This window comes from Stigmatopora argus, chromosome 12, assembly GCF_051989625.1.
Source record: "Stigmatopora argus isolate UIUO_Sarg chromosome 12, RoL_Sarg_1.0, whole genome shotgun sequence".
Classification (NCBI taxonomy): domain Eukaryota; kingdom Metazoa; phylum Chordata; class Actinopteri; order Syngnathiformes; family Syngnathidae; genus Stigmatopora; species Stigmatopora argus.
This window is the reverse complement of record NC_135398.1, coordinates 6,256,792-6,284,237: the sequence shown is the minus strand read 5'-3', so window position 1 is coordinate 6,284,237 and position 27,446 is coordinate 6,256,792. Positions and strand designations below refer to the sequence as shown.

General features: G+C 43.9%; 3 protein-coding genes across 6 annotated transcripts in view; 1 reads left to right on the top strand and 2 right to left on the bottom strand.

Moving 5' to 3' along the window:
• gpsm2 (G protein signaling modulator 2) overlaps window positions 1-27,446 on the top strand; it is a 45,254-nt gene that overhangs the window by 9,059 nt on the left and 8,749 nt on the right. For all 4 annotated transcript variants that reach the window (XM_077615220.1, XM_077615219.1, XM_077615218.1 and 1 more), the window contains exons 2-3: window positions 6,495-6,615; window positions 19,080-19,184. In XM_077615220.1, the coding sequence (XP_077471346.1) occupies window positions 6,569-6,615; window positions 19,080-19,184 (152 nt within the window). In that variant the 5' untranslated portion in view covers window positions 6,495-6,568. The remainder of the gene's footprint in view (window positions 1-6,494; window positions 6,616-19,079; window positions 19,185-27,446) is intronic.
• fndc7a (fibronectin type III domain containing 7a) lies at window positions 12,198-17,591 on the bottom strand. The gene is made up of 11 exons (XM_077616096.1): window positions 17,357-17,591; window positions 16,879-17,136; window positions 15,769-16,026; window positions 14,885-15,139; window positions 14,556-14,810; window positions 14,232-14,489; window positions 13,708-13,965; window positions 13,396-13,650; window positions 12,861-13,127; window positions 12,294-12,323; window positions 12,198-12,226 (listed from the first exon to the last, which is right to left on the bottom strand). Exons 1-11 carry the CDS (start codon window positions 17,574-17,576, stop codon window positions 12,198-12,200), a joined length of 2,343 nt encoding a protein of 780 aa, XP_077472222.1. The 5' UTR covers window positions 17,577-17,591.
• Window positions 20,338-27,301, bottom strand: aknad1 (AKNA domain containing 1). The gene is made up of 19 exons (XM_077615460.1): window positions 26,289-27,301; window positions 25,653-25,727; window positions 25,484-25,574; window positions 25,110-25,237; window positions 24,974-25,033; window positions 24,781-24,914; window positions 24,542-24,707; window positions 24,262-24,410; window positions 23,205-23,336; window positions 23,064-23,130; window positions 22,882-22,973; window positions 22,609-22,811; window positions 22,446-22,539; window positions 22,191-22,367; window positions 22,036-22,127; window positions 21,851-21,964; window positions 21,612-21,717; window positions 21,181-21,310; window positions 20,338-21,115 (listed from the first exon to the last, which is right to left on the bottom strand). Exons 1-19 carry the CDS (start codon window positions 27,294-27,296, stop codon window positions 20,939-20,941), a joined length of 3,195 nt encoding a protein of 1,064 aa, XP_077471586.1. The 5' UTR covers window positions 27,297-27,301; the 3' UTR covers window positions 20,338-20,938.

Genomic DNA, 27,446 nt, shown 5'->3' with positions numbered 1-27,446 from the left:
AATCACAAAGGATTTGATAAGCACGTCTATATTATCTCACACAGCCATTCTTGACGTCCCGACCTACCTGTCTTAAGCTGCCACGTGTCAGAAGTGACGCTGTCACAAGCCTGGTTTTGAGCTGTTACCGTCACGTTGTAGATTTGACTGCACTGCAGGGCCTTCAAATGACAGTTTGTTCCTGCGCTGTTACATTTAGCTTCCCCGCCTTGGTCAGTTACAGCCCAAACCGAATAAGAACTTGCTCCATCTGCTACTTGCCACGTCACTTGGGCATCACTTAAAATGTAGTTGATCGAGACAATTACAGGAATGCAGGGATCTGGGAAGAGAGTGCGAGTCGATAGATTTGTTCAAATTAAATTCTTTCATTTGAACTAGATCCACCAACAACCGATGGAAAAAAAATACATCTATCCTATAAATATTGGTTTTCACGTAAACAAATACAAAACTACAGGTTCTTGTATGGTTGTTTAGACCAATTTTGTACAAACTTTTTTGAGATGTGGCATGCTTTTTTCATTGCGCCATTTTTATTTTAACATATCTTTTGTCAGCCATCTGTCAAGGACCCTTTTTGTGTTTGTGCTTTTTGGGTTTAATGAATAGTATTATAGGTCATCTTGGGTTTGTTTTATCTGTTTTGGGATCCAGGTTTACTTCTCTCGTAAATGACGATATTTCTCTAGTAAATTATGATTTTAATCTTATAATATTACCTTAAATGGCTTAATTCTTGTAATATTAAGACTTTCATCTCATAAAGGAGATAGACAACCATTCACGCTCACACTCATTTCTCTCAAAATTTTACAATTTCTTCTTTCCTGGATGGACACACACATACCTTACATTTGTTGCAATGGGAAGTTCAAGCTCACCTGTAGTAAGCCAGACCGGAGAAGTAGCCGGGCCAGCACAGCCAGTATGCATTGATTCCACAATAACCGAGTAATTCTGTCCGCAGACCAGGTTGCTAAGTTCACATGTGCTTCCCATCGCACTGCAGGAGGAGTTGTGACCATTGGTGGAGGTTGCCTGGGCGATGTAGGCTGAGGCTGCAGCAGCCGTATCCCAGCTGACCCATGCTATTCGAGTGGCACAGTTCATCTCGGCGGACAACTGGCTAGGGGGACATGGACCTAGAAACCAAAAAAACGAAACACCCTGTAGTTTTGTACAACACCAAAAATTGGATATAGTGAGTAATTTTGAGGGGATGTACCGGTCAGTATCTCTGTGGGGTAACTCATCTCGCTCATGCAGACGTTCGTGTGACCTGTCACCGTGAAAGTGTAGAGTTGTCCACAGCTCAGGTCCAAGAAGTAACAGTTATCCTCATCGGTTTCAAAAGTGGAGTTAACACCGGAAGCAGAGGTGGCTTCTACAGTGAAGTTCTGAACCTGAGAGCTGACGTGATCCCACGTCACTCTCATGATATTGGCGCTGCAGTTAAGATCCCCCGTGATGTTCTCTGGTTTACAAGGCGCTACAGACAGACAAAGAATCATTTGATCTGTTCTGCCCCTACCAAAATTTTTGAGACTCACCAGCTTGGACCTTGTAGTCAGAACCAGCGATGATTTCACAATGAACAGAGGAAGAGGTGACGACAACCTCATAGACGTGGCCACACTGCAGATCACGGATGGAGCAATTGTTGTACGTGGAGTTGCAGGAAGCTCGGTGTCCTTCCAAGCTGATGGCCCAGGCCGTGTAGTTGTCTGAACCAGGTGTCTCAGACCAACTCACATCCATCACATTAGTGTAACAGTTCATTACACCTTCTACATTTTCTGGGAGACAGGGAGCTAGTGGAGACAAGTTGAATCGGGAAATTTCATTATTGCTCAGTTGCAGTAAGTCTCTTTGCCAAGTAAGCTGAGCAATGGTGCACTGGCGTGTCCAGTTAGTCAATTAAGTCCTGGCTTTGCAAGTCGAATAGCATTATGAACATTGTTTGAAAGCTGTCACAGAGTTTTTCCTCACCTGAGTCAAAGTATATGTCCGCATGTTGAGTGCTGTTGCAACTTTCGGTGGATGCCACCAACGAGGCCGAATACGAACGACCGCAATGAAGTCTGACAGCACATGAAGTGTCATTGGACGAGCAGGACGCCACATGGCCGTGATCCCCTGTCACCTCCACCGTGTAAAAAGTTGCTCCGCTGCTTTCGAACCAGCTGAAGTTACCTCTGTTCATCCCGCAGTCCACACGAGCAGCAAAGTTTGTGGGCTGGCAGGGAGCTGGATGTGGAACGAAAACACCTTGATCAAATTTTGCTGCCACCCTCAAAATATCAGAACTGTAATGATGACGAACCTGTGCTCAATTCCAAAGGAGGGCTGTAGCTACTCTGGCAAGCCTGATCAAGAAATGCAATGTAGAAGGCATATCTTTCTCCACACTGCAGGTCGGTCAGCGTGTGCCAAGCGCTTGAAGCCGTCAAGGTTAAAGGGGGAAGTGTCCCATAGAGTTTCTCATATTTTAGGATGTAGGAAACTCCCGGCAATTGAATCCGATCCCATGAAAAGGTTACTGCATTGGTGTCACAGGCGACCTCGCCCGCAAGGTTGGTGGGTGGACACAGACCTGGCATGACACGGTAGGGAAGTTAGTATTCATGCAAGTGTGTATATCTGGAGAGTAGTTACACACACCGGTAATCATTTCTACTGCAGAACTTGGCTCGCTCCAGCAACCACGGTCCACGGTGACCACAGTGACGGAATAGCTTTCCCCACAGTGAAGGTCAGTGAACTGGCATGAGGTAGAAACACCGGCGCTGCAATTATGAACGTGTCCGTCATCGGCTGTCGCCGTGGCTATGTACATTTCGGCCCCGGCTACATTGGACCAAGACACCGTGCTGCTATTCGCACATGGTGGAGATGTTGTTACATTACTGGGGGGACAAAGACCTGGAGAAAGGGTGGTTAAAAAAAGAGGAATTGAGTCTTTTCAATGTTGCCTCATGATATTTATGATGGTTGTGCACCTGCTCGGAAGCTGTGGACTTGACTCGGTCTTCCAGGGCACGACTCGGAGTGCGGCGTGACAATGATGTTGTATGTTTCACCGCAGTGGATGTGTGATAGCTGACAGCTAGTGGTGTTGGAATGACACTGATGTGTGTGTGCATCTTGGCCAGTAGACGTCACTGTGTATTCAACAGCGGTGTGGCTTCCCACCCATGACACCAGAGCAGAGTGATTGGAACATATCAATGCGGCGCTGACGTTCTCTGGAGCGCACGGGGCTGTGAGAAATGTGGGGGGGAAGTGACAGACAAACTGGAAAAACAGCTAAATGAATTATCCCTAAGATTGGGTGCATTTGTAAAATGTAGTTCTTATAGTATATCTGGCTACTTACCTGTTTGGAGTGATTGAGAGGCACTTGGGGTGCTATTGCACTCTGCCCCCTCAGCTTGGACAGTAACATCAAGCTCCAAGCCACAAGGAAGATTATGAACTACACAACTGGTATCTGTAGTCCTGCAACTGTCCAGGTAGCCAAGTCCAGTTATCTCTGCTTGGAAGCTGAGATGCCCAGAAGTCTCGCTCCAACTAATCAAGGCTGTGTTGTTGGCACACACATACTGCTTGGAAACCGATGCTGGCGGACAGGGAGCTGTAAACCAACAAATAGAAACCAAGTTGAAGAATATCTGCAAAAATCCAATCGATGGACCTGTGCAATGCACCTACCTGTGGTAATGTTAGCGCTTTCTCCAGGAGAACTATCACATTGGCTTCCCTTGGCTACGATCGTGGCCGTGTAGGTCTCGCCACATTCTAAATCCATTAGCTCACAAAATGAATTTACTGAACTGCAGGAAACGGAGTGGCCGCTTGTCGCGGTCGCGTGAAGTGTGGCATCAGCCGTGGGCATCCAGGACACGGAGGAGGAATTGGCGCCACAGATTTGAGTGCTAGTCTCAATGTACGGTGCACACGGAGCTGGGAAAAAATGAAAGTGTGGTTTTCATTCTAAGAAGGGTTAGCCTAAAATCTTTGCAGCGTGTTCCGGCGACCACTGTGGCCTTTGCAATCTCAATGAATTTATCACTACCTGCCATCAACATTGTCGGTGAACCTCCTGTGCTGTTGCATTGACCATCGTCAGCGAGCACGATCAAACTGTACATCACCCCGCATTGCAGCTCATCCAGTTGACAGGAAGTTGATTGACTCGAGCAGGATATTTGGTGCTGTGAGCTGTTAGCTATAACAGTGTATGCCGTGGCCCCAGCACCGGCACTCCAGGATACTGCAGCTGAATTAGACCCACACTGGAGCTCAGCAGCCACATTGACTGGGTCACATGGTCCTTGAGGATGAAGTATGAGAAGGGTAAATTGTTAGATTCGGTGAAATGAATCGCATTGAGCCTCACAATTTTCAAAAGTACCAGTGGTCACTGTCGTCTGAACGGAGGTGCTTGAGCAGTAGTGGTCATGTGCTGTGGCGTTAACGGTATATTGTGTAGCACACTGAATATTACTGAAGTAACACATAGTGTCCGGTGTCTGGCAAGTTTCAGTGAAGCCATTTGGTCCCGTCAAAGTTGCCGTATAAAAGGTTGCGCCCAAAGAAGGATTCCAGGAGGCCCCGATGGAGTTGGTAGTGCAATCTGTCATTGCTTCCAAGAGCACAGGTGCACACGGAACTGGAGAGACCAAAATACAATGCATTTTTTTTCTCCGATGCTTATTCAAAGTCATTTCCCCAATCTTTCTACAATTAAATTTCATGTTGCAATACCTGTCATGATGGTTAGTGGAACACTATATGCTCCGGGGCAATCGCCATGGCAACCTTTTACAGACACATTGTAAGTCTGCCCACATTGAAGGCCAGTCAGAGTGCAGTAAGTGGTGTCAGTCTGGCAAGTGATTGAAGTCATATTTCCAGAAAGAGGTGTGGCGCTGACACTGTAGTTAAGTGGCCAAGAAGAGTTTTTCCAGCTGACCATTACATCATTGGTGCTGCAGTACATGGTGGTGTTGACTCCCTCTGGCGCGCACGGTACTAAGATCATAAAAACACGAGTGCACTTGCCATCAAACAAATTGGAAACAACTTGTACGTGAGATTTAAGATAAATACGAGAGTACACGAGACTCAATTTTCTAGGTGGGTAGAACCAAGTAACTGCGGATGTTCAAGTAGTACAATAACTGCCATCCATTACCTGGTGCTTGCCAGATGGAGAGGCTGTTACTGCTGACACAGCTGCCATCAGTGGCCGTCACAAAAATGGCATAGGAGTGATCGCAGCGCAGGTCCGTTAGTGTACAATTAGAGGTTGAGCTAACACAGGTGAGCGTCTGATCCGGACTGGTGGCTGTCACAGTGTAGCTCACCGCATTTGGATCGGAGTCCCACCACACATCAGAGGTGTGAGCTATGCAGTCCAGCTGGCTAAAAACATTGGTGGGGGCACAAGGCTCTGGAGGAGGTGAACCAGTGAATCTGTGAGTGTCGCGAATCTCAAAGACCTGGAAGTCAAAAGAGAGTTACCTGTGTACAGGGTCACGGGGTCCCCCTGGAGACCTGTGCAGTTTTCACTCGTTTCTGCCACACTGATGTTGTAAACCTCCCCGCACATAAGGTCATGGAAGTAGCACATTGTTTCATTGGTGGTGCATTGCGACGAATAGCCTGCACTGCTCACTGCGACGGCAGTGTAAGATGTGGAACTGTCACTGGCCGTCCATTGCACAGTAACAGGATCCGGTGCGCACAGCGACTCAGCAATGACAGATGTAGCGGGGCACGGCACTGAATAAAAAAAAAAAGAAACATTGAAACAAGAATGGTTTACACGGATGTATGGAAGGAGATCTGTTTTCATTATTGATTTTACTGTTCATATCCTCTCACAAAGTCTCCAAAAGGATTGTAAAATATAAGCGTTTTTTAGTCTTTTGATTGTAAGACGCAACTGACATTAAGTTTCCCTCAGCATGACGCGTGTTCTTACGTGTTTGCACGACGATCTCGTTACTGGGCATACTCTGACACGACCCGGTGACTGCTATAACGGTCGCAGAGTAGGTGCTTCCACAGATCAATTCTCCGCTGGTGCACTGGGTCTCTGTGGAGGTGCAATATATGGGCTGACCCAACCCTCTAGAAATGGTGACTGTATAGTTGTCTGCTGGGGTAGGGATGCTCCAGGTCAATATCAGCTCGCCTGAAGGACATCTTATATCGGCTTCGACATCCTCTGGGCCACACGGAACTATTAAAGATGATATTAAATACAGCTTTGAGCAAGTACAGGAGAAACGTATCTCAAAAAGCAAATTCTGTAGTACCCGAGTCCATTGTGATTGCTGTGGAAGTAGAAAGGCAGCTTCCATCATTGTTGGTAACTGTAACATTATATCTCTTCCCACAAGGTAGATTAGGAATTTTGCAGTTGTTGACAGTGTCACTGTTGCAGGTGAGTTGAACTCCATTTTGGTCTTCTATCGTTGCAGTGTAGTTGCCTGTTGGCAGATGGTTCTGCCAGACAATCAGAGCGTGGTTGGCATCACAATCTCTGAATGCTTCGATGTTATCAGGAGGACACGGCGCTAAGGATGAAGAAGAGAGTGAAAGGTAAATGCCATGTTTTCTGTATTTCTTTTTTCACTGCTACATTCACAGTCAATTATTACCTGTGGTAAAAGCAATCTCGTCACTTGCACTGCTGTTACATTTGAGATTAGTCCCGATAATGTGGGCCGTGTAATTCCTTCCACATCGTAAGTTTTCCACTACGCATTGCGTGCCCAGTGAAGAACAGTCGTGTGAGTTTCCATCCAAATCTTGAAGGATTGCGCTGTAAAATATGCCACCGACGCTCGTTGTCCAGGTGATTTCTGCCGAGTCTTGGCTGCAGTCGGTTGATACCGAGACGATAGTGGGGGTGCAAGGAACTGGAGTGATGGAAAATAACAAATCAGCTCAGTGTAAAACTGGAAATACTGTAGATTTACTCATTTGTCATTTATCCTGCTAATGGTGATTCACATAGGGACTCTTGTTTATTGATGTTCAATTTGAAAACGCTTCCTCCTTAAAACAAAACTAAAGTAGGCTTTTGGGTGTTGCTATTACGGATGTGTATATTTTTCCCCTCACACTGGAGTACCCATGGCCATAGAAAATCTACTTTGAGATAAGAAACCTCAGTTTCATTGTTTCTTTGTCCCAAATGCCATATTGGAATATCAAGAAGTCGGATTAGAAGGTTAAACCAACACAATGTCCAGTCCAAAACCCATTAAGAAACTTTTGACCCAACGTGTATACCACTCAGCCAGCACATACCAGTCTGTGCAACCTCTCCAAGAACCCTGTCCGTGGAGCAATTGTCGTTTGAGGCGATGATCCACACACTGAGGTGGTCACCACAGGGCACACCGGTCACGGCACAGCTGTTGGAAGAGGAGGTGCAGTTGTAGATTTCTCCCGTATTGCCCTGTGCTTCTATGGTGTAGGCCAAAGCTCCTGCGGCTGAATCCCAGGTAGTGATCAGGGCTTCGGATTGACACTCTGCCGCAGTCTTAATATTTGTTGGAAGACAAGGAGCTGTAAGGGAAGGGTGATGGAGTTATATACAGTTCCCAGACTTATCATGGCCAATCAATTCTAAACCCTTCAGCCTATGATACTCACATGTCCGGACAAACTCTGGTTGACTGATTTCACTGTTGCATTCCGAGCTGACAGCGTACACGGTGAAAGTGTAAAACTTCCCACAGCCGTTATTGGTAAAAAAGCAGGAGCTGTCTTGTGTCCGGCATTCTGTCACTTGGCCGTTGTTGTCTACGCCCAATGCCACGTAGTAGAAAGTGTTGTTCGTTTTTTCCCAGCTGAAGAGAATCACATTGCTGGGGCAGTCGTGGCTAGTCGAAGTGTGGTACGGCGCGCAGGGCACTGGAGACGGAATAATAGCGAATATATTCAATAGCGTATCTTAGTCTGACTTTAGGATAACCGACCTTTTGAGATATTCCCCTACTTCAATTGACTGTAAAAAAAAAAAAACCTTCAAATTTTTAAGGTATTGAGTGTCCACGTTTAGTAACGAATGAGAGGGTGTGGTGTGTCTGTGAGAAAAGATTGTGGGATACAATAGGAGCAAGTGAAAGAGCCTCCCAGTGGGCCAACTTATCAGAGGATAAAATCCATTTTAGTAACAAAGTAAACGCGGAAGGCAAACTCGCCTGTCTCGAACAGGGTGGAGGTGTTGGCGATACTCTCACAGTCGTCTGATATTGCCGTCACGTGGACTCTGTACTTCTCGCCGCACTTAAGCATGACAATATGGCAGCTATTGGAGTCAGAAGTACAGTTGAGGGATGCACCCGTGCCGTCCACAGCCGTGGCCCGGTATAAGTTGGCGCCAAACGCCAAGTCCCATGTTACTGTCACTGTGCCGCTGTTGCAGCTGTAGTCCACCTCGATAGATGTCACTGGATTAATGGCTAAACAAGAAGAGGGAAATCTGTTAGTCTTTGTTTTGCTACTTGGACAGCAGATATCGCATGAGGATCTTCAATGGATCCACGAAAGAAAGATCGCAAATGCTACTCAAAGCAATTAGGGACATCTTGATTCTTAGGGCAGTTGCAAAATACTTTGTAGAAAAAATATTAATTGATTGAACCCCTTTTGCGATAGTTGTTGGTTAATTGTTGAACAACGAGGGGTGTACCGAGTGCATGTTATTATCCGTTCATTTGGAAAATACAGTGCACTAATCGGCTACCACCAGCAGAGGTGCTCTTGATTTGGCCTGGCCCAGGCCCTTGTAGTCTAGAATTTAACATTGTAGTCTTGCGACAACCAAAAATGTGATGTCCACACATGTAGACGCCAGGTCTTAGAAGGTTAAATCGCTTGATCAATGATAGACATCCAATCTTTTTGAACTTGGCAGCGAATAAAATGTCCGTCTCTCGCCTCCGTCATGACATACTCACTGGAGGTGGTGTGGGTGACGTTGGAAGACTCCCCCGGTACCAAGAACACATTGACCGATGATATGCCCACTGTGTAGGTGGAGCAAGGCTCCAGATTATTGATCTGCATGAATGTTGACGAAGTGTTCCTGACGACAGGCGTGTTGCTGGGATCGTCGTCGGTCACGGTCACTTGATAAAGTAAGACTTTGTACACGGAATCCCACGACACTAGAGCCGAGTTCCTTCCCGTCGAGACGAGAGTGACGGCAGTCGGTGGCTCCACCACTTGGGAAGACGGAATAAAAAGGTTACTGGCGTGCACGTGAATCGAAATATTGTTTTTCGCTAAAGCTTACACGTCGTGATTGTCCTGATGTTACTCCTGGCGCCCCTTCCGGCTGCGTTGGAGGCGTAAATGTAACAGTTGTACGTCGTGGACGGAGTCAGGCCATCTGTTTGTCCGCTCAAAACCGTGAAGGTGTGGTTGTATTTCTTCACGGGGATACTGAACAACTCTTCTACATACAAGGTGTAGCTCTCGGCTCCAAATACGCTTGACCACTCAAATATTATAGAAGTACTGGAAATAGCTCTGGAATATGTGATCTGGGATTTGGCAGGCACTGTGGAGAAGGAGAAGGACTTTTAATATAAGGAACTGTGATAGTACCAATGTCTGGTTAAAGATCTTATCACCTGTCCAAGTTTGCCGAGTGTCATTGCACACAACCGTGTAAAACTTAAAAACCTTGAGCGTGACTATATAAGCGTGGCCGGGTCGTAAACCCTGAATAAGCCTCTGAGTGCTGGGTGGATACGGCATCACCACCACGGGGGCAATACTGGTGGAGTTGACCACTCGTAAGTCCAGTAAATAGACGGAACCGCCATTGTCATCACGCCATTGGATCTCCAGGGATGATGCTGAAGGGGATGTCACTGACACAATATTACATCCTGGGGAAAATGGCAGTAAAGAGCAGTTCAATTGAATGCTGCTTCAACTATGTGGAACAGTATATCATGAAGAGTAGATAAATCAATAGTACAGCAAAACTACTACGTTTGAATCGTTTGTGTCTTCAAAATAGCATTAAAGTCTTTAGCTGGCATTGACGGAACACGGAGTCCAATCACAAGTGGGAGGAATGGCGCAAATGTTCATTCGCTGCCACAATCTCAGTTTAAATGGATTGGACGTCTACTAGTGATAAATTAAGGGCTATAAAGTCAGGTTCTTTGGTATTCGTCCATATTTTTTTTATTATTGCTGTTAATACTAATCATTATTTTTTTTAGCTTAATTATTGAAATAATAATAATCATGGTGTTTCAAAGTGCTTATTATTTTAAACACTCACCTGTTGCCAAAACTTGTAGCATCTAGGGAAAAGAACAGTATTAGTTAACGTGGCAAAACAACATGAAATTGGGAAAAAAAAGAATTTAAAAAAAAGACAGAATAAAGTCCAATTACCTGTGTGACAGATAATAGAACGGCGGAAAAAAACACCCACATCTTATCCAAAATGTTCACTGCTTCTGAATGATTCTCTGAAATCCTAACAGACCAAGTAGAGATAATCAACTCTGTGGGAACCAATCAGGGCCTCCCAAACCAGGACAGGTGGATGGATGCCTTTGGGCTCCGTTACCATGAGACGGAAACAAATGGGATGGTTAGGCGGGGCGGGGGGGCACTTTCACTTCTCCACCCAATCTTCCATTCATACTATTTCTATTCATTTTGTAGGTATATAACCATTTTGTAAATCCAGTCCGTTTATATTTATGAAAGCTGTGAATAGTTATTCTTAGTACGTGAAGCAGTTTTTTGATGCAAGGCTACCATTATGTGAAAAAAATTTTTTTTTACTTAATCCACTTGTAACATTATACACATCTTTTGTATTGACATGCTAGGTGTCCTGCTACATTCTTCCTGATCATTTTACTTGGAAATGCTAAGTCATATTGCATTATTGTATAATAGCCTTTTCAGGGGCAGTGTGCATGTATCCCGCCCGACCTACTTCATTAGTTGATCCTTTTACTGTTTCTTGGAGGAGTGGGGTTGGGATTTACAAATGACCTAAGGACACCTTCAAGTTTTGTAATTTGAAAATGTGGAATATTACTAGTGCAGCGCAGTATCGTTGTTATTGAGACAGGTTACATAAACATAACACTACAAATGGTGGCAAGTATATTACTATTTTTGTGCATCATAATAGAGATCTGTGTTTTTTATGTATTTTTTTTTACAGTTTCTAAAAACAATGTTAAAAATATGATAAAGATGCGCTTAAATTTGTGTATAACAAGTTAACGCTTTATATGGAATTCATTTAACTCATTGAAAAGCCGGGACAGTATTTATTTCTTATCTAATGACCAAAAATAGTAGTTTTCTCTTTTCATTTTATATTGTACCTCTAATAAATAAACATCTGTCCCCTTGAGTAATATTAAGTACGTATATACACTTAATCGAGTCACGATGATAGCTGACATGTCATGGACGTCCGTTTAATTTTATAATTTTAGCCATCCCTTCCGCCCAAAAAGAGAAAAACATCAAGAGTTTGACATCAGTGAGATTTATAAAAACATACAAATGGCATTTTTGATGCTGTTCCTAAAAAAGGAGTATGATATTCCATCCAGGTAGACTACATGTGCACACTGAACGTAAACAGTCCTTCTCCATGTAACGATGTCGTTTGAAGGCTCCCTGCGGGTTAAAAACACAAAATTTGATGTTAATGTATCTTCACCCCCCGCTCAGTAACCATCGTACTGTAACTGTATTGTACTTGGGGCCCGAACATACTACATCAACGTTCTTATCATCTAACAACCCAAACGCTAACGCGTCACGTTTCGGCAACACCTTCGCATGCTTCTTTTACCTGAATCACATTTACAAGTTCCGTTGTTGGACTTTAAATCCCACGGGTATGTGAGGAAGAGGCCATCTTTGTTTTTAATATCATGCACTCCAGCTTTGTTCTCCTCGGCTTCTATTGTTACGGGACGTCTCGGGGCACGGGCGATTCGGTTTTATGGACGCCTATGACGCCGTTATGAGAGAGCGCATCACGTTGCCGAGCGCGACAAAAGCCGCGTCCCGCTTTTATAAATTGCTTTCACGCGTGAAACAATCAGCGCTTTGGTCTCAGGGTTACATTAGTCGTCCAAGATGGTTTGTGTGAAACTTACCGACCTTTATTTTAGGCTTCTTCCCCGAGAGATCACTAATGAGAGACGGCGTGTTACTGGAAAAGCCATGTAGTGGGTTTAGGAGTCGGTGAGGGTACTCACCGATGCCGCTGTTGAATCCTGAGCAGGGAACTATGGACAACATAAAAATGAATAATTCAAGTTTACTCGTTTGTTATAGACGTCCATTCCGTCGCTGTCCAAATTAATTAGATGTCCATTGGCTTCAATGAATGCTATTGAGTTAATAGTGAATACTGTCCTTTCTGTTTATTAGTTTCCTTTATTTTTTTTTTATATAAATCTTTCATATTTTGAAGTAAAAACCATTTCAGAGACTGGTCTCTACAGTTCACACTTAAGATCTTTGACCCTTTATTGGTCAACTGACTAATAGTGAGTATAAAAATTCATTTCCCCAACCGCCTATCCTCACAAGGACCGTGGGGGGTGCTGGAGCCTATCCCAGGAAACTATGGGCAGTAGGCGGGGGACACCCTGAATCAGTAAAATTCTCCAGGAAATTATCTGATTTGTGTGGTCCGCAATTAAAGGTTTTTTTTCTGTTACAATTTCATAACATTCCTAGTCTTCTTTAGACATAACTTTTTTTCATTTGAAATGAATTGGACGTCTGTACCGTCAATAGCGCCGAAGGTTGAAACTGACCCGAGTACGTCCGTTGCTGGCAAAAGTGGACTTTAACTCCATCGGGTCCAATCGGCGCCACCACCACCGTGTAGACGTCCCCGCAGGTCTCTTCCCGAATGTTGCAGTATTTGCCATTGGGTGCGGCTTGGCAGGTGTAATTGGCGGCTGGCCCGTACAGTTCTACAGTGTACTCCTGGTTCTGAGGCATCCGAGAGGAATGCCAGTACACCCGAAGGGAGTTGTTGGCCCAGCGATAAAGTTGGATATTCGTCGGGCAACAGGCGCCTGATAGAAAGGAAGTTAATGTTGGTACTAATCATGTAAATACAGATTATCATTTGTCAATTAACAATTTGTTTTGCTGCTGACTTCTACTTGTAAGTCCTTCCATTGGAAGGCACATTTAAGCTAAAAGTACGCTTGCACTTTTGGATTTAAAAAAATTTTCAATTGATATTGACAGCGCTAGACATCCAGTCATCCCAGTTAAAATGGATAAGACGTCTATCGCCGTCAATGCCAGCGAATGTTTTCAAGAAGACTCCGTCCTCACTTGACGGGAACCCGTGATAGTTGCACCGGGACGTGTGTCCGGTGCTGCTGATGGCTTCCAGGGTGACGTTGTAGTGGGTACCGCAGCTGATGCATCCCATCAGGCAATGGGTGTCCAGAGTGTGGCATTTGGCGCGTCCCCGCGTGGAAGTAAGCGTGGCCACGAAAGAGCGAGCGCCGTGGCCCACCGACCAGGTCATCTTGGTCACGGCCTGCGTGACCTGGCTCACGTTTACAGACTCTGGACAACAAGGACCTTAAACAAAATAAAATGGGATGAAGGCTTTTTTTTGGTCCAATGGTCGTGTCGTACCTGTTTCTAAAATGGTACTGTATCCGGGCAGACTGCGTCCTGCCATCGTAACGGCCACGGCTGTGACCTGGTACGTAGAACCGCACGGCAATTGCGTTAGCATGCAGGAAGTGGTTTTTCCGTGACAAGTGTGGGAATCGAAGCGGCCCACGGCAGTGACTGTGTATTCGGTATTTTGGCTGTTTGGAGTGGTGAAGTGGACTCTGTATGAGGATTGGTTGAATTGCGTCACGTTCTGAATCTCTGGAGAGCACGGAGCTGTAAAGAGATGTTAAGCTTCTCAAAAGACTATATACAACATTGCCTAAATGTAAAAGTGACTAAATGAACCTGTGATTCATGTCCCTAGGTATACAGTGTGATGTTTCAATTGAATAAACAGCGCGTATTGAATGTATACTGTATGTTACATTAATTCGAATGATTGTCCCAAAATCGCTCTCGTCGTCATGATTGAATAGAGAACATCCTTCTGGATTTAACTCTTATTTTGGGTTTGTTTTCTATAAAATGCAAACTCTCACCTGTTTCAAGCGTCTGCGCCGAGCAAGTGCTATTGCACCCTCGTAGCTCGCTGCACGCAGTGACGGCCACAGCGTAAACTTTGTTGCACCTCAAATCTGACAAGACGCAGACCGCTTGCGGGTCATCGCAGCGTATGACCCGGTCACCTTGCTTAGCTGTTGTCTGGTAAAGTTGGGACCCTTTGACCGGTGACCACGTAATCTCCAGGGTTTCTGTCAAAGGCCACTTGACTAAAACGCCATCTGGGCAGCATGGAACTGTTGCAAGGACAGGAGTTAAGAGTGACCGATACTTTCCAGAAAGAGTAGTTTTTGATTTCTTACTGGTCGTGTAGTTGTGCACATTTGCAAAGGGACTGGCGCCGGCGCGGTTATAGGCCAAAACACTGATGAGGTAGGTGTAACCACAAACGCAAAGAAAACGGCAGCCGGTTCCAGTGGTGTTGCACAACTTCTCGGCGCCGTCGTCCCTTTTGACGTAAGCCGTGTAGAATTCAACCAGCGGGACTTCGGCCCACATTGCCGAGCAGTCGTCCGCCTTGGCTTCCTCCACCCAAATGTTGTTGGGGGGACACGGGTCTGTCACGTGGAAGGACAATCAGTGTGCGTTGCATTTTGTAGCATGCGCTTTGGCGTGGCGGAGTCCCACCCACAGGTGATGTAGTCAAGTGGTTGTGAGGGCCAGCTGGGCCCAGCTGAGTTGAATGCCGTGATGGAGATGGAATCATTCTGACTGCATCCCGCCGGACTGATGTAACAGTGGTCTTTGCCCGTGTTCGTACAGTTTTGGCCGTTGGCGGTCCGAGCCACGTAGTCTTCGTCTCCTTGCGCCGACTCCCAAAAGACAGCAATGCTCAGGTTCTCACCCTGAATCAACTGGAAGTGGGTCAAAGCGGGTCTTCCAGGACCTTTTGTACCAATTGAAATGAATAGAGAAATAAATTGGATGGCATTGACGGCGATGGACGTTCAATCCATTTGAATTGGGAAGGAGTAGCAGTGAATTTGGCAAATATCGTATTGCTGTCTAAAGAAACTGATGGAGCAATTGGTCCCATCAAATTGATTGCCATGCTAAACATTGTAGTGTACGTATGTTGTTTTTTCGGTGATTTTTGAATCCAATTGAATGGTGGCAGACGTTGTAATATCGGAAAATATCTTTTCGGTGTCTGAAGCATTAGTATTCTGTTGCGTGCATATGAAATTAGTTTACACACCCCTACTTTAAAATGGGTGAAAGACACTCCCTCACGAAATGAGAGCATCTGTTAACTTTGGAATGGAAAATATTTCACTTGGTCGCCTGAAAACTTTGTTAAGCTACACATAGGGATATTTTTAAAAGAAGTGAGGAAAAAAATGATGTTATTATTGTCCGTTTCTACTGTATTGGGAACACGACCATACAGCGCGACTTCGTCCATCGTCAGTGGCACTGAAACCTTCTCATTCACTGCCAGACCTTCTGTTTCAAAATCACTCTGAAGCAGACGTGACCAAAATGCAGAATGAAAATCAAATTCCCGTCCCTCACGTGTAATCTGGCACACAGTGAGGTCATCGCCAGCGCGGCCTTCGGCATCTCGGGCTTCACCCTTGATGCAGTAAGTCGTCCCGGCCTCAAGGTCGCCCAAGGTCACGTTGTGGTCCGCGGTGTTGACCTTGAGCCGAGAACTCCGGCCCTGCCGGATCACGCAGAGCGCGTAAGTGACGGCATGCTCGACGGGGGACCACGTGACCAGTATGGTGTCGTTGTCGGGGGAGGCGGTGTTCAAATCGGGCGCCGTCACCACTGCGTACAAAATAGAAGAAGATAGACAACAAATAGTGTACGTATGTTGTTTTGTAAGAGATCGAAAAGCAGGCCCGCTATTAAATGTCAATGCATTTTCCCTTAGGAGTGGACAGCACCTTGTTCTCATGGTTTCTCTTTTCAATTGATGAAAACACCACCATTCATTGAACGGATACAGTTTCTGCCATTTTGCGTAAGCCGCAAAGCTCCGTGTCCATGACAATGAGGAGTCAAACCAAACACTGTTATGGCCGGCGGTGTGAGACAAGCCATTGTTCTACGGCGACGACACTTTGCTAGTCTTCGTTCGCAGATTAGGATCTTGAGTGAATTGCTTCGGAAGTGCAAGTCTGCCCAAATGAGAGTGCTTGTAAATGGTCATCAATCATACGCAAGCCCGGGAAGAACACGCAAACTCCACAGAGTGAGGACGAACCTGGGATCCAACCCTTGGTCCCAGAACCGTGAGGCCGACGCGCTCACCACTGGCACAACGGGCTGAATTATAGAAAGTAGTAGCTGCAGGGTTTGGTCATTCAAAGTCACCATTTAAATTAATGGTAAGATTTTTGAGCCCAGTGGAACAAAGCGTAAGGTTAGACAAAAATTACCATGAGCGACGTGACTTGATTGAAACGTAATTTGAAAGTAACACCACTATATACATATTGTACATAAATATACCACAAATCTGTCTTTCAATTTATAAAAAAATCTGGAAAAGTGGGAGAGAAAATGTTTTTTTTAACCTGAAATGTTTATAGAAAAAAAAGGTAAAATACTTGAAGCAACCCAGACTCAAACCCCATGAGTTCCATTTGCTATCCACAACAATGATCTTATTGCTACCTGTCCTAGCCTTGACGGGGTATGACAGTTGGCTCCGCCCTCCCAAGTTGATGGACATGACGCTCAGTTTGTAGTCTGTGTACGGCCGAAGTCCAACCACGGTGGCCGGGGAGCTGTCCACTTCGGTTTCAGAGATCTCGGCGCTCTGCAACTCTACTCTGATGCTGTAGCCCGTTGCTCCGGCAACCTCTGTGAACACCACTGTGATGCTGTCACTGTGCTTGGAGTAGACTTGTACGATTCTTGGCACCTCAGGAGCTAATGATGAATGGAAAGATGTCAAGACAGTAGATTCATATTCCTGGCTGACGTATTGATCATTTTGGTATCGCTTTATGATGACATCGTTGTTATCGTTGCCCTTGCACCACAATTTGTAGTATGTTGCGATGGATGCATGGGTTCCCACCAGTACAATACTTGGTTATCACGTCAAATGTATTGACGGAGCAGAACATATCGCGCTGCGTTCACTGACCTGTCGTCTCCTCGGTCTCAGTAGCGCTCAGAACATTGAGAGCCTCATCCATGGCCTCTAATCGCACGGTGTAGACAGTGTTTGGGGTCAGAGAGTTGACCGAACCCATCAGCGAGGCACCGTCAAACCAAGAAAAAGACGAAGGATGTGTCAAGTTTCGGGCTGTTGCCGTGACTTTGTAGGAGGTGGCGTCAGTAAGCGCCGTCCACCTTACGATCATGCTTTTAGATGTCGCCGTGAACACAGAAAGGGCGAGTTCTGGAGGAATCAGATCATTATCTGTGTTATAGAGGGCCAAAACAAATGGACAATATATATCATCTAGTGCTACCTTGACTTGGAAGTTTTCTTTTGTTGTGTAACGGAGCTCTCAACTCAATTTAGTCCTATGTTCAATCCGTTTTTCTTATTGAAATGTATTTACAATTTAAATAGTTAACAGCAAATCAAACTCGAAGCCTTTAATGGGCTCTCGAAACCAATAGACTACAAAATTTGAAGTATATTTTTTTTTCAGGGGGAGAAAGGATGACATTGCTCTAAATTCATAAATTGAATTTGATACGTTTGGCCTTATTGAGTTACAAATTGCTCATTTGGATTGTTGAGCCAGTTGGAAAAGCAGGAGTCAAGGTGCCACTTGTGAAAATAGAAAAATATTTTTTTTTTACCATTTTCAGCAGTGCATATCTGAAAATAACAAAACATTGTGATCAATAAGTGCAAAGAAGCATTTGTTTCAAGGTCAGAGTTCTATCGCCTTGGTATCCGAAGGGAAACTCTGCAGCCGGCTGCACATTGCTTTCACTCAACACAGATTTCAACGTGGGTTTTTCTTTCAGCTCTGAATGAATTTGTCCTTTGAGGCTAGTGGGGGGGATGTTGGGGGGGGATGTTGCATACACGCATGTGATGAAAACTGTGAAGATCAAAAGCCTGTGTGTTCACTTTCATATATTCATATTTTTTAACTGCGCATTAAACTGGGATTATAAGTATCAAAAATGAGAAAAATCTATGACCTGTTGTACAACACAAAATGAATAACTTTTATGCTATCAAAACAACGTGTCATTAGTATAGCTTTTTCAACGCTGTTCACTGAGTTCGTATAAGATCGCGATAAATGCTAAAATGGCTTTTTTTTTTGGAGGAACGTCGTCTCTCGCGATAAACTTCGAATTTCTTCTTTCGCCAAGCCTTCGCCATCACCGCCAAATATTTCTACCTTGATACTTGCCACCCCTTTTTAAAGATAACCTGTTTAAAGCAATTCGCAGGACTCACCTGTGTGACGGCCATTAGGAGTTTCAGCATCATCAGCCATGTTTTCCCCATATCTACACTTTTTTTATCGGCTGAAAGCAAGATGAATGATGCTCTTTTTTGTTCTAAATCACTTGAGGGAAGTTCAAATCTTTCTCTGTCTTTCTCAATCTTGGTTTCCTCTGATGAGCCGACAGGTGTGTTATTGTTTCTGCAAATACCTAAGAGCCCGGGGGCTGAAACTCCTCCCCCGAGGGGCTCTTGGGTGGCTTTTCCAAGCGAAAGAAGGAAGCTCCTCTTACCCAGATTGGAATGTATATTTTTTTAATTACCGTTAATGACAAAACTACAGTTTCAGTTCATCACTGCCCATTTGTTGAAATATACCATGTCAAGAAGTTCCATTTTTTTTCCATTCAGGGCCCGCCATAAGTAATTATACTCTTTTCTTCTTCAGAAATGTTGTATTCTTTGTACTTGACTACAACATGATGACCACCAACCACATGATCTTAAACCCATCATTTCCTATCATCTCAAGGATGAGCGATCACCCATTTTGGTATGTGAAACTTTCGTATATTGACAATGAATCGTGAATGTTAAGAAGTTCATCCTGGCCACGCCCAGGCATTGACCGTATTGTTTGTCCTTATGTATATATACATTTCTCTTACGTGACTGTAACTTTATATAGGCCTTTATACTCACATTATCTGACATGACTCATTTTCACATAGTTAGCTTAGATAAATCCCCCCTGGGAATATCTTAAAATGTGGTCATTGCCCGTCAAATGTCACCCTGCGTCTTCTCGCATCGGTTTGAGCGTTATTTCCGCCCATGTGACCAACACGGTGATAAACACGGGCGAAACATTATACTGCATTTGCCCTTCCAATCAGGTTATACTACTATATAGTTATACTATAGATATAGATAATGACACTTCCAGAATCAATTTCATTGGAGTTCTTTTTTAATGATTTATTTTTACAAACCTTTATTTGAGGGATTTTACTATATAGAACAACAAAGATTGATTCCCTCCAATGTCTTCGTTTAAGACCTATAGCTATGCTTTGTATTTTTTTTTTTTGAGCGACACTTAACAAGGAATAACACTTGAGTGTGTTCACGTACATACACCGTTTACACACATTGAATAGACGGGACAATACCGTGCGTGAAAAGTGAGCAAAAGACGGAATAATAGAGGCTATTGTATATTTCGTGTAAAAAAAAATCTGTACAATATGTCCATTCAACCAAGTGTGGTTAAAAATCGTCATTTCATCACTTTTCATGGACAGCAATAAAATGTATTACTTAAATTTGATAGACCCAGATAATGATACCCATACTTCTGAATTCATTTATACTATTTCTGTATGTTTATAAGTCAGAATACTGAATCCATCTTTTGTCTCAAATATCATGCTATGTTGCATAAGAATCAACTTGAACAATTCAGTCATGTTGTTTGGATGTATCCATTTTTTTATTTTTTACTCAAAACAACATTAGAACCTCCCATGACAAACAATGAAGACATTCTAGCATTGACTGTATTTGGCAGCGTAAGTGCTGAATCCAAATTCCCAGCCAATAGAAACCCAGAACGAAAAAACATTCGGTATTCGCAGCGTGCCCATTGGATGCGTTAAATTGGCAGCGGAGGACTAAAATTGATACTCGTTGAACAGCGTGGGATTTTCCTGTAATGTTATGCTGGCCTCATTTTGGACTTGATTTATGGTTTATGGCTTTTAGCCCTGTGGCGGGCGCATTGTCTCGATCACAGGTGTCAAAGTGGCGGCCCGGGGGGCAAATCTGGTCCGCCGCATCATTTTGTGCGGCCCGAGAAAGTAAATCATGAGTGCCGACTTTCTGTTTTAGGATCAAATTAAAATGAAGAGTATAGATGTATATTAAATTTCCTGATTTACCCCCTTTTAAATCAATAATTGTAATTTTTTAATCATTGTTTTCTGTGTTTTTAGTTCAAAAATCATCTAAAAATCTATTTTAAAAAGGTAAAATAAACATTGTTTTAGATCTATAAAAAAACTGAATATTCAGGGATTTTAATTCAGTTCTTTTAATCCATTTATTCAAAGAAATCTAAATATTATATCTAAAATGGTCCGGCCCACATGAAACCGAGTTGACGTTAATGCAGCCCGCGAACCAACCCGAGTCTGACACCCTTGTGGCCCAATCGATTAGCTGTGTATTCTGTTTATCCCCAAATTGTCAAGGACAGTCAAATGACTTTTGTCCATCAAGTGAACGAACGAGTGAAAACAAAGTGTCTCATGCGATCCCATGCCCTCGTTGTGTGAACTGGTGCAATGTTGCCGAATTTTGTCCATTTCTCCGCGGCAGCGGTTGCATTTTGGCCAGATCCGCCGTCAATCTCTTGGCCAGGCGGTCGGTTGTCCTTTTCATATGGCGTGCGGCATCAATAGCTTGGTCCAGCATCTCCTCCTCCTTGAAAACAGGAGCAAATAAGCTGTTTGCCATATTAGATTAGAATGAAGATTTAATGTTAAGACCTGGCTTTCTGTCCTGTTGCGAGGATTCGTGTGCAGAAAGTACACATTGCTGGGCAACAGGGCCGTGTCGGACTGGGTTGAACGCTTGCGATGTTTGCTCACTTGAGGAGTCGCTTCCTTTACTTTGTAGCTGAAGAGAAGAACCAATCAAGTGGTGATGTTGTGATGTACCGTATGTTCTGCGCTATAAGACGCAATGAATAGACTTTTTTTCCTCAAATGTCGGCAGTGCGGCTTCTATATGGATCGATATTGCTTAATCATTGCATGAAATTCCCTTTAGCAAAGCTCCTTGTATTGTATAATGTATAGCACAAGCCCTAACCACCACTACTACTATCACTACTACTAGTGCCTATATGTTGTGCCTTATAAATGAAACTAATTTTAAGGCTGCCTTACAGTGTGTAAAATACAGTAAGTGTTTTTACCATGCGGGTAAACTGCAAGAGGAGCCGTAGTTGACCTGGAGCAAAGGTCTTAGCGAGGCGGCTTGAGGTGGGTCAAGAGACCATCTGTCTTTGAAGAATAGACTCTCTGAGGGAAGAAACCAATATTTCCTTTTAGGATATCATGTTTTTAAATTTGACGTCAAACCAGACTTGCATTTTGATTCAGTCTAACTTTAATTAATTAATTCTATCGTATCATCTCTTTAAGAGAAGCTGACCTTGTGAATCCTGTTTCCGGATGACTCTCTTGCCTGCAACAGGCCGACCGTCAACCTGCCGCCTCCTCTCGGAGCAGGAAGCAGTGTCACTGCTATCTGCACTTGAGGCAGTACATTAAAAAAAATAAGAAATTTACAGTATTACTAATAAAACATTCATTTACGGTTCTGAACTAGTGGACAACCTTTGCTCTTGCCCTGATCCATATCTGTTACAATCCAGTCTTCTCGTCTTAACCCACGGCTCACACTTTGTCTGCTTGATGACTTCCACAGGCTAGAGTTTATAATCCCAGAATTAAGGTGTTTAATTAAGACGTCCCAATCAAATACCTCCTACCCGGCTGGCTTGTGCAGGCTCCTTGTTTTATTCGTGGTTCTCCGCTCCTGACCATCTTTCCTGTATTTAGAGTTCAGATCTTCCAGCTTTCTTGTCAGATAAGGCAACTGGAACAGACCTTTTTCGAGGTCCTTCCTTAGCTTGGACACCTGGACCTGCAAAGCCAGGATGGCCTCACTGGACACACACAAAAAAAAAAACCATTAACATCAGTTGACGGAAGTCATTACGTTGGAGTTCATTTTGGATATTAACCTATTACAATGGCACGCATGCCCTCGTTTCGGATCCGCGTCCATTAGGGAACTCAGGATGGCTTCGGGAGCGGGGTGGTCTTTTGCAAGTGGGCCTGTCCAGATCAGGGATGGACATTTAATGGAATGATCGCCTCTATGATGAAAATTTGGGATCAACTCACCCTGCAGTGTGAGAGAAGATTCTTTGGCGGTATTTTGCACCCACAACTGGACTGTGGTTGATGAAGTCTCAGGCCGTGTTTGTACCGGAGAGGCCCGACGCCAAGTGCTTACAGCCGTTGGATGGATAGATGAACCTTCGCTGTCTGACGTAGTAAGCCCATGGCTGGTTTTTGGGGCTGACCGGGGATTTGTCAAATGCTGACTAATACATTGGAAAAGATGGCGCAAAAGTGAAAATTGAGGTTGGGAATTCTTCTGATAGTATCTGATACCTTTCCACTGTCGGAGTAGGTTGCGATATTCCACAGGACTGATTTAAATAGGAGCTCCCGAATCCACTGTCTGTCTCTCTGCAAACAACCCCCTGCACCAACAAAACAAAATCAGCAAGGTGCTCACTTTCACTTCCACGTCAACACGGAGAACAAGTCCAAAACACGAGCGGAGGACAGACCTCCACGGGCAAGCAGACGCCATCACCGAGGTGGCGTTCCCCTTTCAGAACTTCATCTGGGGTGCCGCTGCAATGGAAAATTTGACCTCTTGAAAAGCAAGAAATGAACTGTTACCACTGTTCCACGTTAACAAGACTGACCTTCTCCCACGGATTCCACTCCACTTTCCACTACAAGCGATCTCCTCCAAGTAGACAGCGTCTTCATAGTTGTCCTCATCTTCGCCAGCACCCAGAAGTCCCTTTTTTGAGACCCCCACGCAAACGGAAAACCTGCACAGTGTCCCTAACACTTTATCTGACCGCAATGGAACCGAACACCGAGAGGGCAACTTGAAAGACAATCTGCCTGTGGGAAGCTGGACAACATTATATATGAAGATATACACGTGTCATTAGAAAGATGCATCCCAGTTTATTTTGTATTTTAGTGGTGGCTGTAACTGTAAATCATCCAATTTCACTTCATTTAATGATTCAAAACATGTTTTTTCATGTTTATAAATATTCCAGCCCCGTATAAAGACCAAATTAAAAGCGTTTTAACATTTTATAGGGTACTTCTTAAACTCTGCCGTTGCCAAAAAAGTCAACAAATAATTGCGTTTGACGGCAATACTAAAAGTGAATGAATAAACCCTCACCGCAGAAACTGTGGATTTCAATGAGGTTATCACTTGTAGAAGTTCAATCCATTTGTACTGAGACGGCTGACAGCAAATTCATTCATTCGCTGCCAGCCTCTCAGTTCAAATAGATTGGACGTCTGTGTGTCTAAAAGGCAGCTAATGAGTTAATTTGATTTTTTTTAATGAATGTATTTATAAAACATGAAAAAATACCATAATACGTATGAATTGAAAAAATATACTGTACATAATTTTAATTTAAACCAACATATGTGGACATCACATTTATGGTCAAACTTGCATCCCAAATGCTAATATTTTTGTCTTAAATGACCCAACATGTACAGTTACATTGATTGATGTACATTTTTTCTCTCTCTTTCCAAAGGGTTGATTACATAGCAGGAGATACAATAAACCTCTGTATCCATTTGTTGCCATTCATAATTACACTTCTCCTCTTTTATTCGCTTTTTCAGTGGCCCAAGATACAAAATGATTCCGTTTGAGTGCAATCGAATCTTGTTAAAGTTGGCCAAACGGAGTCTATTTGACAATGACATGCTCACCCGTTGCTGACTTGCATCGAGTCATTACTTCTGATCTCGCTTCTTTCTTCCAATCCGTCATTTTGGCCGACGTCATCCTCGTCTTCCTTTTGTGCCGCAGCCATTGTCTCCATTCTAAAACATTCAGTGGTCCAACTTGTACTTGACTCCTGAAACACGAGACAACTGTCCAAATAACTGCATTTTTAAATGCAGTTCATAAACCTGATAGGTTCAGTTTGGGTGAAGGAAATACTACTACAACCAGGAATGAAAATATTCTTTTCCAAAGTTGTCTTACCTTATTGAGCAATAGCGGCGGTAAAGATTGGACGGATCTCTTAGTCGTTATTTCTTGAGCAGTGGATAAAAGAGGCGAGTTGATGTGCTCACGTCTGTTTTTGTCAATCATCTCCTTAATATCCTCGAGGTGCATCCCCACCCTGAATATGTCGCCTTCGACCAGCCTGCACGCGCGAAAGCAGATCATCATAAAAATAAAAATACATTAAATTACAAAGAAGGCTAGAGCTTCCTTACCTGTTCGCGTCAAATGTTCCAATATTTCTGCACAGGCCCAAATAATTCTGCATTTCCAGAGCTCGGTGTTCTTCCTTCTTGCTCATGTATTTTCTTTCCAACTGGTCCTGAGTTTCCATCAAGCTCCTGACAATCTATAGTCCCAATTTCAATGAGACTCAACAAAAATGATCATAACCCGACGACAACTTGCCATTTGCTGTTCTTCCACGCTAACCGACATGTTGTTTACATCCCGCTTGAAGTCGTCCACCTGCACCGACGTTGCCTTGTCATGACTTTGTTTGCCTAGTACTGCATTGATTACTTAAAAAAAAAAATTAACTCACCGACTGCATAAATTGGCTAATGACAGCTCTTAGCTCGGCAGCCATTTTTTCTGCCTCACTGATACCGTCTTCCTCAGTGCTCTTCATTTCATTCTGGTTGTTTGGGTTTTCTTTTTCGTCAATGTTCCCTAAAATATGTTGATGAAAGATAGAAGGATGGACATATCAGGCAAAACAATTTGAATTATTTTCAATTTGCAGTGAGTGACGTGAGTGTAATTTAAGCAGCCCAGAGAAAAGATGTTTGTGTAACCAGTATCGTGTCATTTGAGCCCATTTGTCTCCATGGAAACGTGCATTATATCCTCTGGCCGTAGTTGGTGAAGTAAAGCATCGTACCGTCTTAATATCGCATGTCGTGCATAGAAACAAACCCAGTGTAGGAATGATGGGAGGTGCAGATTCAACATGGCTTCCCTCACTGGAGTTTCCCCGGTCAGCCTCCATGCAAAATTCTGAGGAGGCCTGTGAAAAGAGAATAGATGTGACAATATACTTTTTTTTAACCTGATAATGATTGGTTGAAATTTTAGAGTGACTTACATTGGTTCCTAACCTCATTTTGTCTATGAGATTCTCAGCCCGGACATATTTGGCCAGTAGTTTATCATATTCAGCCTAGAGATAGGGGAAAAAAAATGCTCTGGGATAATACAGAAGCAAAGTAAGCATGTAGTTGATTGCGTATACTCACCCCAAGAGGGCAGTAAAGGACTAAATGAAGCTGTGCGACTCACCCAAAAGCAGATAGGTGATTTTTTTTTTAGATAAAGAGTAAGTTGTAAGTAAGAGTTGTTTTTTGAAAGTGTTTTATATACTTTCAAATCATCCATCTTGTCTTTAGGCTGAGATTTGCAGCAATGGAGGCTGAACTCAAGCTTTCTGTGCGGCCCATATTCAATGATATTTTCACAATTTGCTGGGCCACAGTTTGGACACCCCTGAGTTACATCATTTATTTATTGCCCGCTATTTCTAATGATCGGCATCCATTTCAGTAAATTGCAGTCTGCCTGAGAATGCTCATCTTTCAGCGCCATTGACAGCGCTCGACGTCCAACCAGTTGCAAATAGGCGAAGTGTCGGTGTGACATTTTATTGGTTACTTTTATTTGTTGCTAATAGAAATGACTTTTTAGCTATATAGACTTATTAGAGGTGCACCTTTAAGTTACGTACCAGGGTAGGACTGGTCTGCTCATGTGTCTTCTCAAGGACTTGAGGCTTGGCTGAAGAATGAAGGTCTGAATCCTCCAGGACCCTGCTGATCACCTCTAACATTCCTGGGGAGGACTGGGCTCGGATTATGGGATTTGGTACTTGAGGAAGCAGCGAAACTGGATGACTGGGACCCTTTGGGATCTTCACTTTTGGGGCAACTTTGGAAAAGTCAGGGAGCGGGTAGTGGACTTGACCCTGGCCGTACTTGAGCTCACTGAATGACCTACTGCGCAAATGTGAGACCTTCCCAATGGGAACTTCACACTCTTCGCACTTTGTTGGGGCCTTGACACTTGTCACATCTCCACCGGATGACGTGCCGTCCTTGTCCAAATGTTCTCTTTTTGACGCGCCGTCGCTGTAACAAGTTTCGACAGCGGGCCTCTCGGAAATGTCACTCGGCGGCGCCGAGTCGTCCTTTGTCGACGTGTTACAAAGGAGGTCGTCTGAACTCTCCAACAGGGAGACCTCCGGAAGGGTCTCGGCTTCGATCAGCCGTCCGCTTTGCAGCAACTCCTCCTGGGAAAAATGTCGCAGCAACATCTCATTCATGTCAATGGTGGCTCGAGCGCGTTCGTCCATTTTATTCTCTCGCCTGTCTCCTATTTTTACAAGAAATGCATCTGAAATGGAACGGTGGAGTGTAGAATGCTCATTCGTGGCTGTTTGTCTTCCATCGGAGGTCTTGCACATCTGAGGACTGTACGTGGGGTTGAAGTAAGGACTTTGAAGGTGGCCATCGTAAGGGAGGTCCTCATGATCTTCATCGCTTGTATTTTGCGCAGATTGCTCATTTTCTTGGTTCAGGAGATTCTCATTCAGCAATTTGTTGGTCTTTGTTGGCAAATCACTCAGGTGGAGACTTTCATCCTCACTTAGATCCATCACGATTCTTTGCCGAAAGCGTTTTTGCCGCAGTAAAGTCGTCTTGCCTTTGTCCTCAGAATTCTTTGGTTCGCCTTCCATTACTCAATTTGTGAGTGAGTGAGTCTACACTTATCAAAAAAAGTGAACAAGTTTCATCAATTGAATTAGTTCATTCTCGTGGGAGGGCCATCTTTTAAAAAAAATGATATGTTAAAAAACAAAATTGAGACATTCATATTTTAGCATCAC

What these genes read in the sequence shown, in the direction of transcription:
- fndc7a (XM_077616096.1), bottom strand. Translation starts at nt 17,576, where the DNA reads ATGATCGTAAGGTGGACGGCGCTTACTGACGCCACCTCCTACAAAGTC. An exon ending in ACCACTTGACTACATCACCT is followed by an intron (nt 14,811 to 14,884) that starts GTGGGTGGGACT and finishes TCCACGTGACAG; the next exon opens with ACCCGTGTCCCCCCAACAAC. An exon ending in TGTGCACAACTACACGACCA is followed by an intron (nt 14,490 to 14,555) that starts GTAAGAAATCAA and finishes TCCTTGCAACAG; the next exon opens with TTCCATGCTGCCCAGATGGC.
- aknad1 (XM_077615460.1), bottom strand. Translation starts at nt 27,296, where the DNA reads ATGGAAGGCGAACCAAAGAATTCTGAGGACAAAGGCAAGACGACTTTA. An exon ending in TTAGCCAATTTATGCAGTCG is followed by an intron (nt 25,034 to 25,109) that starts GTGAGTTAATTT and finishes ACGTCGGTGCAG; the next exon opens with GTGGACGACTTCAAGCGGGA. An exon ending in TCGATGCAAGTCAGCAACGG is followed by an intron (nt 23,337 to 24,261) that starts GTGAGCATGTCA and finishes GACACTGTGCAG; the next exon opens with GTTTTCCGTTTGCGTGGGGG.